Raw genomic sequence first — 12,047 nt, forward strand, 5'->3', positions numbered from 1 at the left:
TTGATTCTGAGGCTTAAGAAAAGCTAGATACCATAGAAATGCAAACGGTTTAAAGAGCAGTCAAAAGTGACTTGATGTTTGGATATACATAAATCTTTCTACATAAAAATTCAGATTTGAATCTTTACCAATACTAAGTCTGTTGAAAGGTAAAATAGTATATCTTTCTGGAAATTAATTTGGTACTAAGAAATCAATAAATTTATATCTATATATATCCTTTGGTGTAATAATTTTACATCAGAGATTTGTGTATACGTACTATGTCATCTCCTTACTTGTAACAAAAATAACCACCTAAATCCTATAAATGAGTAACAATAGTAATCATTAAATAAAGCATAGTATACTTATATGCTGGAACATTAAAAAGCTATAAAGATTAATTTTTAAGGGTTTTAAAATCATGGTAAAATATACATAACATAAAATTTATCGTTTTAACCATTTTTAAGTGCGCAATTCAGTGATATTAAGTACATTCACACTGTTGTGCAACTGTCATCACTATCCATCTCCAGAACCTTCCCATCTAAACTGAAACTCTGACCCATTAAACAACACTCCCCGCTATGCCCTACTCTAGGCCCTGGTAACCACTGCTCCACTTTCTGTCTCTGAGTTTTACCTCATATAAATGGAATCATGCAATATTTGTCCTTTTGTGTCTGGCTCATTTCACTCAGCCTATTTTTAAGGTTCATCGTTTTTATAACATGGATTAAAATGTCATCCTTTTTAAACGCTGAATAATATTCTGTTGTATGTATGAGTACATGTCACATTTAGTGTATACATCCATCCACTGGTGAACAACTGAACTGTTTCCACTTTTGGCTACTGTAAATAATGCTGCTATGAGCATTCATGTACAGATATCTGAGGCCCTGCTTTGAATTCTTTTGGGTATATACCTAGCAGTTGAATTGCTGAATCAGATGGTAATTCTATGTTTAACTTTTTGAGGAAAGACCACACTGTTTTCCACAACGGGTGCGCCATTTCATATTCCCGCCAGTAATGCATTAGGGTTCTAATATCTCCACATCTTTGCCAACACTTATTATTTTCTATTTTTGTTTTTTAATATGTATAATACCATCCTAATGGATACACAGTGGGTCATCACTGAGACTCTGATTTGTACTTCCCTAATATTAGTGATGCTCAGCATCTGTTCTTGTGCTTAGTGGCCATTTATATGTCTTTGCAGAAATGTCCATTCAAGTTCTTTGCCCATTTTGAATTGGTTTGTTTCTTCTTTTGTTGTTGAGTTGTAGAGTTAATATTTACAAAGAACAGAGTAATGATTTGTGAGGAAAAGCTTGTGATATAATAATGTCCATTCATTCAAAATATTTACTGGATTGATACTCTGTGCCTGACCCTGTTCTAGATGCTGGGTCCACAGAAGTACAAGGGACAGACAAGCTCTCTGTTCTCATGGGACATATTCTTGAGCATGAAGATAGGTGAACAGTCAAATAACAAAGAAGAATTTAAGTGCTAACATACAAGCACTAGGTATTGGGGAGGCTACTTTAGAATGAATGATCAGCGAAGGCTTCTGAGAAAATGAGACCTGAATAGAAAGTAAAACGCAGGCATGTGAACATCTGGGAGGCAGAGTGCTCCAGACTGAGAGACCAACAAGGACAAAAAGGTGTGAATGATAAGTGTGAGGAATGTGAAGAAATGATCAGTGTATTAAGGAAAAAAGCATGCAAATTTTATATGAATAATATGATTACAGTTCTATAATTTGAAGTTATTTCAATTGTTTTCTTTATATTTATAAACAGAATGTTGAATGACACTTTTCTTGCAGTCTCACAATTTCCTTCAAGTCCCAAGTAGGTGCTAGAATGCCAAAGATCTACAGCCTCCTCTTTCAGAGTTTCCCAAAAAGCAGACAGCTTAATCCTGGGATCATTTACCTAACCACCTGCCTCTATTTTATGTATACTCAAAAAGGAGTCACTGAGTTAATGAGTCACAGGTTTGGAGGTAATGCTTTGTTTGCTTTTTCTCCTTACCCCATGGAAAAATGATTCTCTCTGGAGAATTCTGAAAGGCCATGATGATATGTCAGTGAGGTGGCCTGTACTTTCAGTATTTGGCAAAGCAAGAATGAGTTTCCTGCGGAAGGCGGGAGGTGGTGGTGATGGTGCATGTGTGTTTCTGAAGATATACTGGCTTGAGCTGTTCTTAAGGTATCCTGCATAGAAAGACAGTCTGAAGGGTAGAGAATCGTGTAAAAGAGAATATGAAGTATGGTATTCGAGCTTGGAGTGGGTCTCTAGGGGACAGCTGGAGATCACAGTATTCTTGCCCGGGAATTGCAAAGTATGGAGTTCTCTACAGTCTCCAATGAATCTGCAAGTAAGGCCTCATTGAAGAGACAGTATTTGGACATTTGTGACACAATGGACTCCATTCTCCAACAGGCAAGATTACATGACAGCACTTTATCCCTTTCCCTGGAACTCCCACTTCTTTCTGCCCTGACCTTGAGAAACCAGAGATGCAGACCAAGATGTAAAGGGAGAGTCATAAAACAAACTATACCCTTCCCTTTACAGTGCTAAGTCAGGAATGAGCTATGGGGAGGGGAGAAACAGTAAATTGGACGCGACACTGAAGTTTTGAATTGACTAGCCTTTAAAAAAATACCTGACTTAACAAAATGACACAATATTTGTAACCGAAAGTGACTAGAAAGTTATAGAATCTTCTAGGGGGCTGAAGGAAAAGGAGAACGAAAGAAGGTATGACAGAGCATGTATGAAGTCAGCGGTTGGATAAAAATGGAGCTCTTCCCTGTTTGTACCCCCAAAGACCTCAGCCATTCAACAAAGTAGTTAGTTATATACTTGACAGAAAAAAAAAGTTAAGTGTCCACACCTAATTGCAATGATACTAGGAAATGAAGTTTATCTGTGTATTCAAAGTGATAAGGAATTTTAGTGGACTGACAGACTTTTCTCCAAATTTAGGGAAAGATTTTAAATTAATGAATTATTATTAATAGATGTAAAAACCATTGAATGAAAGTTTGTTGAGGACAACATTTACACAGTTTCGAAGTATCTTTGAACAGCTTACTTATTAATGACAAATGGAAGGAAAGTTATCTTTTACAGTGGAGAAACCTATCAGACATCACTTTAGTCAACAAAGTGAACATCAACAGTAATGGACAAACTGACAAGACCCTGGTGTAACGCTCAGAGAAGGTTAAAACATGATTTATGTCTTTCCAATAATGCATGGCCCCAAACTAATCATGAGGAAATAACAAGGTAAACCTATATTGATGCACATTTACATCATCAGTAATTTCATTAAACAGGTAAAAAGACTCCAATTAAAAGGCAGAGATTGGCAGAATGGATTACAAAAACATGATCCAACTATATGTTGTCTACAAAGACACTCCTTACTGTCAAAGACATAAATAGATTGAAAGTAAAAGGATAGGAAAGATATACCACACAAACAGTAATCCAAATAGAGCTGGAATGGCTATACTCTATCAGACAAAATAGACTTTAAAACAAAAATTGTTATTAGGGACAAAGAAGAACATTTTATAATGATAAGATAAAATAAGATAAAATAAATATAAATACATATGCATCTAACAACAGAGCCCAAAAATACATGAAGCAAAAACTGACAGAATCGAAGGGAAAACTATGTAAGTCAATAATAATATTTGGAGACTTCAACATCCCACTTTCAATAATGGACAGAACAAATAGGAATAAAATCAACAAGGAAACAGAAGGCCTGAACAACACTTTAATTCAATTAAACCTAACAGAAATCTATAGAACACGCCACCCAACAACTGCAGAATACACATTCTTCCCAAGTATACCTGGAACATTCTCCAGGACAGACCCTACCTGAGGCTATAAAACAAGTCTCAATGTTCTCTGACCACAATGGAATGAACTAGAAATCAATAACAGAAGAAGTTTGGGAAATTCAAAAAATATGTGGAAATTAAACAATACACTCTTAAACAATTAATGGTCAAATAAGAAATCACAGTGAAATTAGAAAATACTTTGAGATAAATGAAAATAAGAACACAATGCCAAAAATTATGACATGCAGCTAAAGCAGTGCTTATAGTGAATTTCATAACTGCAAATGCCTATTATAAAAAAAGATCTCAAACCTAACCTACCCTTCCACCTAAAAACAGTGGAAAAATAGCAAACTAAACAAAGCAAGCAGAAAGAAAGTAACAATAAGGATTACAGCAGAAATCAATGAAATAGAGAATAGAAAAACAATATGCAAAATCAAGAAAAGCAAAAGTTAGTTCTTTGAAAAGATCAACAATTGTCAAACCTTTATGTAGACTGACCAAGAAAAGAAGTCTCAAATTATTAAAATCGAGAGACACAGAGAGAGAGAGAGAGAGAGAGAGAGAGAGAGAGAGAGAGAAGGAAAGAAAGAAAACGGGGATATTACTATTGACTCTGTAGAAGTTCGGAAGCTGATTAAAAAGAAATAGAAAAATCTCAGCAGACCAACAACAAGCAAAGAAATTGAATTAGTAATCAAAACTTCCTACAAAGAAAACCCCAGGCTTAGAAGGCTTCATGGGTAAATTCTACAAAACTTTTAAAGAAGAATAAACAGCAACCCTCCACAAACTCTTCCAAAAAAATAGAAGAGAAAAGAACACTTCCCAACTCCTTCTATGAGTCCAGTATTACCACGATATTAAAATTAGCCAGCAACATCACAAGGAACAAACACTACAGACCAATCTCTTATGAGTATAGATGCACAAATCCTTAACAAAATACTAGCAAACTGAGTCCAGAAGCATATAAAAATTAATACACACCGTGAAATGGGATTTACCACAGGAATGTAAATAATGTAAAAGAATAAAAAAAAAAAATCATATGATCATCTCAATAGACAAAGAAAAGGGATTTGACCAAATCCAGTACCCCCTTTCATGATAAAAAGTCAATGAACCACAAAATTTCCACATCTGATGAAGAATATTTATAAAAAAAACTACAGCTAACATCATACTTAGTGATGAAAGACTGATTGCGATCTCTCTAAGATCATGAACAAAACAAGAATGTCCACTTCTGCCACTTCTGTTTCACACTGCACTGGAGGTTCTAAGTGAGGGCAATGGCATCAAAAAGATTAAAATACTTAGAAATACATTTGACAAAAGAAGCATAAGACTTGTACAGTGAAAACGACAATATCATTGAAAGAAATTAAAGGTCTAAATCAATGGAAAGTCATCTCATGTTCATGAGCTGGATGCCTTAAAGTTATCAAAATGGCAATACTCCCCCAACTGATCTACAGATTTAACACAAACCCTGTCAAAATCCTAGCTGCCTTTTCTGCAGGCGTGGAAAGCTTATATTATAATTTATATAGAAATGCCAGGGACCCAGAATAGCCAAAAAAATCTTGAAAAAGAACAAATTTGGAAGATTCACAATTTCTGATTTCGAAATTACAAGAATGCAGTATCAACGCAATGCAGAGTAGGCACAAGGATAGACATATAGGTTAATGAAATAGAGAGTCCATACATAAATCTTCATATTTACTTTTGACAAGGGTGGCAGGGCAATTCAATGGAGGAGAGAACAGTCTTTCAATGAACTGTGCTGGGACAACTGGGTATCTGCAAGCAAAAGAATGAAGTTGAACCCTCTTCTCACTGTTTCGCAAAAATTAACTCAAAATTGATCATAAATCTAAGTATAAGAACTAGTGCTATAAAACTCTTTGAAGAAAGTATAAAAATTTTGTGACCTCAGATTAAGCAAAGCCTTCTTAGGTATGATACCAAAAGCATGAGTCACAAAATAAAAAGATATGTAATACTGAACTTTATAAAATGAAAAAGTTTTGTGCAAAGCACACTATCAAGAAAATTAAAAAATCCCTACAGAATGGGAGAAAATATTTGTAATCATATATCTGATAAGAGATTTGTATCCAGAATATAAAAAGAACTCCTCTTAACAACAACAAAAAGACAACCCAGTTGAAAAATGGACAATTCATCTGAATAGACATTTATCCAAAGAAGACCAACAAATAGCCAATAAAATAAATGAAAAGTTGCCCAACATTGTTAGCCACTAGGGAAATGCAAATTAGAACCACAATGAGATACAATTTCACATCTACTAAGATAACTACAATAAAAAAGTCAGATGACAAATGCTGAGGATGTAGAGAAATTGGAACCTTCATACATTGCTGGGAGTATAAATAGTACAGCCACAGCAGAAAACACTGTGTGGCAGCTTCTCAAAAAGTTAAACACAGAGTCACTATGTGACCTACCAATTCCATTCCTAGGTATACAGCTGAGAAAAATCAAACAGGTATGTCCACAGAAATACCTGTAAACAAATGTTAATACCAGCATTATTCACAATACCTCAAAAAAATAGAGCTCTCCAAATGTCCATCAACTGATGAACAGATAAAAAATGTGATGTAGCCATAAAATGGAATAGCATTTAACAATAAAAAGAAACTAAGTACCAATACCTGCGAAAGCATGGATGAACCTTGAAAAATTATGTTAAATAAAGTCTATCACAAAAGACCACATATTGTATAATCACATTCCTGTGAAATGTCCAGATAAGCAAATTTATTGTGACAGAAAGCCCACTAATCATCAGCATACACAATGAGTTAAAAAAGATGCACAGAAGGCACATCATTATATTCAATTTCAAAAAACTGAAAATCAACAAAATAAAACAAAAGACCCTGAATATCTGTGAAAGAAAAAAAATCAGGTCATGTATGAAATAACAAAAATTAGAACAGCATTGAACTTCCTAATAGAACTGGATTCAAGAGTAACATCGTTTGAGTTTTAGAATCCAGAATGTCTATTTTCAGGGAAATAATCAACTATAGGACAGAAAATATACATCGTCAAATACCAAGATACAGAAGTTACATCACACACACCATTTCTTGTGAAGTAACAAGAAGATGTGCCAAGCAAAACAAGGCAATAAACTAAGAAAGATAATGAGGTCCTGGAACACCAGCTTCACCCCAGGACAGCACCCAGGGGAAGCTCGGTGTTAACCGCAGGCGACCAGAATGGAGAGCATGCGTCCTCACTGGAGCAGGAAGGCAGGTTCTGAGACAGAGATCTCCGATAAAAAAACACGACTTAATGGATCAGTGAGCCTTTGGTTTAAAACAAAACTATACACATATACACATAAAATCAAGGTAAAGAGGGGAAGAAAAAAAGATGTCTAGTGATTGCTGGGTTGGGGGAGAGGCTATTGAAAGTAAAATTAAATTACCTGCAACTAGAGCTCTCCCTATAGCTCTCTCTATATTGGGAGGGCAGGCAGGAAGTCAGTAAATGAGGTCTACACGGGATAAAGCAAGAAACAGCAGAATGAAGACATTATTAAGAAATATGCAATACTACCAAAAGAAGTAGCAAAAAGAATGAAAAGTGACTATTTCTGGTAAGTAGACCAGAGGTGGGGTAGAGGAAGACTGGGGGTTATTGTTTACATTACATGTCTTTAAGAACTACTTGATTAAAATACTGGATATGTATTAATTTGCCAAAAATGAAAAATAAAATACTTAAAATACTTTGAGCACAGTGAGGTTTTCATAACTCCTTAACTAGGATTTGTCTGAATTTAGTGATTTATAGTGTCTACAATGGAATCCAAAGCTGTATCCTGAAGGGATTATAAATAGCACATGGGGCAATGATAAGGCTATTCCCCAACCCGCCCCTAACAATTTTAGCAATAAGATTAGTCACTGAGAATTAAACCTCAAAACATACTGGGTGAAAGTAGAGAAACTTTAAAATTCATCTAAAAGAGATGGAATGACATTAGGCTAAAATTTGACACGGAACAGCTTACATTTATTAATATACCTAAAGAAATACTGTTAACCAAAGAAGGGCCTGGTCAACAATAGGAGCACAGAAAGGGGAGCTATAACGGCAACAGTGGCTTGTCTCCTGTATTGTTTTGGGGACAGAGCATGAAAGTTCCCACAAATAAAGGTACATGCATCCTCAGAGTAAGACAAATGTGTATTAGTCCTGATAATAAATCAGGGATATCACCTAACTCCTTGATCTAATTCCATTCTCATCAAGCATCCTTCTGACAGCATTACTGAACTTTCCATAGAAATATGCAAATAGGGAAAGAATGCAAAGATCATAAAATGAATATTTGGTTCACTTAATGGTTACACTTCCCATCAGTATCATTTTATTTTCTGTATCAATCTTTGTGACCTTAATTAATGCTGCCTACTCTGGAAGATGAATTGCTCTTGATGTGCTATCAAAATCAGGTTTATGACCTTGCAGGACTGAGAGCTACAAGCCAAATCACACAAATTCGCTAAGGGATTGCCACACTGGGAAGTATCTGAGGATTCAGCAGGTTTCTCCCTTTTCTTTACACTAAATTGGGTGAAAAATACTTTTCAGATAGACAGCAGATGCAAAAGAAAATACCAAATTGATGTTGATTTTGCCACAACTCGTAATGCTTGCATATAACTTAACATTTCTGGACTGAAAAGTTTGGAGAAGCAATTGCTACCAGGCAGTACGCCAACAGGGCAAGAGCACTATTTCAAGGCAGCTGTAGTCACTGAATTTTTCAATATCTTCTACTTGTTCGTTTTTACTGACATAATATTTGGGAATAAAAATAATAATAATCTGCCCCCACTACACTTTCCTGCCAATTAAATAGCAATGAAAACACACACAAAAAACTTACATGGCACGGTAGTTCCAAATCTAGTGGGATTCAACACTATGAACCTGTTTTTCAAGCTCCTTCGTCCCACACCTTGAGCTCCTATCAATACTAACGTCTTTCTCTGGAAGGGAGGCATTTTGGCTACCTCCTCATATATTTGTATTTCATGACGATCAAATTCTAAATGGAAAAGGAAATGGAAAACATCATATTTGGTTATCTTTTGTATGGATGAAAAACCTCTGCTCTTCTGTTCAGTAATGGCTTAGGTGTCTTAATAGTTAAACATCATTTGAATTGTACTCAGTACAGATTTGTTTTTATACATTTGATAAAGTACAATAAATTATTTTATATTTTATATTTTGATTGAAGCATCTGCTTCCATCCATTTGCCCTTCAAAACGTGTCTAGCCAAGCTAGAAAAGTGCCTTATCAGACAGTCTATCTGTTAAAATCCCTTTCTTATCAATTCATCAGAATTCCTTTAATATAAATAATCAAATGACAAATGGTTTATCTAATTTTATTGCTAAAAAGTGTGCATCAAATATGGAGGACAGAAGTACCCAGAGCATGGCTGCTTAAGTAAGTTCCACGGACTGAGTATGTCCTTCCAGTGACATAAATGAATAAATACTGTCTGGTGATTCTGCAAATAGTTTGATTAATAAAGATTAACAGTTTGATTAATAAAATGCATATAGACAATATACTGACATTTAAATATTAAGATTCTGAATTTATGTATAAAATAAAATATAGGATCCAAATTATTTTCAGTAGAAACACATTCCAAAATTATAATCTTAGTCAATGGGAAAGTTATGAATTTTCTATTTTGCAATAAAGTTTTAAGGACATGTATATAATGAATAATAAGGCCAAAGTGAATTTGAAATATATTGCCTGTTATTCTGGCTATAATTCTCTATCTATAGTAATAAATTTCTTCCTTCGGTTATTATTTTAACAGCAACTCTTTCTTTGCACAATTTCTCCACAGTACATTAAACTAATATTAAGGGAGAGTCTATTTTCTCATTAGTATATAACATTATATTATTTCCTTTATTGTATGCTATTTATTTTATTACATTAAGTAATAATGTAGAGAGGCAGCTCTGAGGTCAGAAAGTACTTTAAAACTGTCAATTCCTTTGAGAAACCTCCAGAGCCTTCTGATTCAGAGAGCTGCATTTCACTCCTATCAGCCTCGATAACTGAAAAGAATAACTATAGTAGTTGTTATATTTATCTTTCCTTAAGGCTAAAAGATTTAAGAAAGAATTCTATTGGATCAGACTAAGACGTATACGGTCCAATACTATTTCTCCCAACGTACCAGGGACAATGTTATGGCAGAACATATAGTTGCCCTTAATCATAACTTTTAATATCTTCATGAAGGCATTTTGCTCTTTAGAAATGACATAAATTACTATCAAAGTTCTCTGAATAAATAGTTCCAATTATAACATTGCCCCTTCATTAATACAAGCATATATCCTAACCAACTAATTTTATTGTAAACTATACTCATAAAATAAAGCATACTGGTGAGAGTGTAAGTATATACAATACTAGAATTTAAATAATGTCTTCATATTATATTTTACCATGCATTCACATGCCGACCCCTTGCAATTTGGTACTAATCTGAATTACATTCATGTAAAATTGTACCTGTAGAGTTTATGTCACACCGATTAACAGTATAAAGCTACTTCACTCAGACTTCTCCAAAAGTATTTCAAACATACCTGCATTTCTGGTTGTGAGATACATCATCTTTTTCTTTTTTTTGCTACTTATGGTTCCACAGAAAGGTCCTGAAGGATGACAAGGCAAATGTAACTTAAACATTATGTAAAAATATGATAAAAGTGCCCTGTGGTGTTCTGTAGGGGTGGGAGAATTGCCCTCCCAGTGTTGGATCCTACAAAGCAGAAGGGAGCAGCTGAACAGAACTACTGAATTCTGATACCATCCCAGCAGGTGGCAGAGAGGGATTGAAAATTTTTGAGGGATATGATAAAGCAGATGGGAGGGATTAATTCTAGACATATTTTAAATAAATTCATTTGCTAATTCAGATGAAAGAGGCAAAGAAAGATGGCCACAAAGGACTACTGTTACTTATTGTGTGGAGCTCATCACCTGAATTGTCCCAGTCTCTTCTAACAAATGCCTTTCTCTTCTCTTCCAGGAACTGGCTTGGAATGAGACCAGCGCTTCCTCCCTCTTTTACATGGCTAGCCTAGAATCAAATTAATGAATTGTATATCTCAGTGACCAAAATTTGAGACCATAATCTAAAAAGTAGGACAAGCAGTAGTCAGTAAAGAAAAAAAAAAAGAAATATATATATATATATATATATCTCACATTTGCTCTTAAAAACTGACCTTGAGATTTAAATCCATGGCATTGTCAAGTTAAGATATTTAAACACTTTAGCACTGAGGAATCAACTGGCATCTAATCAATCCACCATCTGGTAGGGAAATTTGGGAACCAAAATACGAAAGTAGACAGGCTCTTCTAACTTACTAAAACTTTTTATTTACAATACTAAGTTAGTCAAAGAATGGAAAGGAATAAATGCTATTTCATGTGTTCACAGAACATTTTATCTAGCATCCTTTAGTAAGGTATTTATTATCAAACTTAATCCTAACATGTTGATCTCTCCTGAGGCCGAATCAAAGAAAAAGACAATAGTGGGAAAACAGAGTGGAAAGTTTAATTCATGCTCCCAGGAATCTGAATATCCTGAGAGGTAGTAAGTTTAAAATAGGTAAAACTTCACCTACTGTCAAGAAACTAACTTTTCAAATAAAATCTAAAGAAGTGGCTGCTAATGGCTTATCCCATAAAGTTAGTGACTTTATCCTTATAGCTAGCATAAAAAAGTCTGGTATATCTTTAGCAATTAAAATTCTGAAAAACGGAATTAAAATAATAGACCACAACTTGCAGGAAGAAACTGAGATAATGATGACAGGGTTAGAAAAGTAGAGATGGCATTCACAGAAAGGGGAAAAAGAAAAAAATGGGCAAGTTCTAGATAGGAAACAGAAAGCAGATTTTTTTTTGATGAGCATTCTAAGAAATTCAGTGGAAACCTCATAAAATTATGAATTTTAGATAATTTACTCATTTCTTAGTTATTTCATTACATAGTGCACTTATACATGTCTTAATTTAAATTTAAGGACACATTAGAAGATTGTTCTC

General features: G+C 34.5%; 1 protein-coding gene across 8 annotated transcripts in view; it reads right to left on the reverse strand.

The window, feature by feature from the left end:
* Window positions 1-12,047, reverse strand: part of PALS2 (protein associated with LIN7 2, MAGUK p55 family member) — a 126,664-nt gene that overhangs the window by 17,039 nt on the left and 97,578 nt on the right. For all 8 annotated transcript variants that reach the window (XM_074340868.2, XM_074340874.2, XM_074340870.2 and 5 more), the window contains 3 exons: window positions 10,968-11,067; window positions 10,571-10,639; window positions 8,826-8,987 (listed from right to left, as the gene is read on the reverse strand). In XM_074340868.2, the coding sequence (XP_074196969.1) occupies window positions 8,826-8,987; window positions 10,571-10,639; window positions 10,968-11,067 (331 nt within the window). The remainder of the gene's footprint in view (window positions 1-8,825; window positions 8,988-10,570; window positions 10,640-10,967; window positions 11,068-12,047) is intronic.

This window comes from Rhinolophus sinicus, chromosome 4 (genome assembly GCF_057876585.1).
Source record: "Rhinolophus sinicus isolate RSI-liver-muscle chromosome 4, RSI-T2T, whole genome shotgun sequence".
NCBI classification, from domain to species: Eukaryota; Metazoa; Chordata; class Mammalia; order Chiroptera; family Rhinolophidae; genus Rhinolophus; species Rhinolophus sinicus.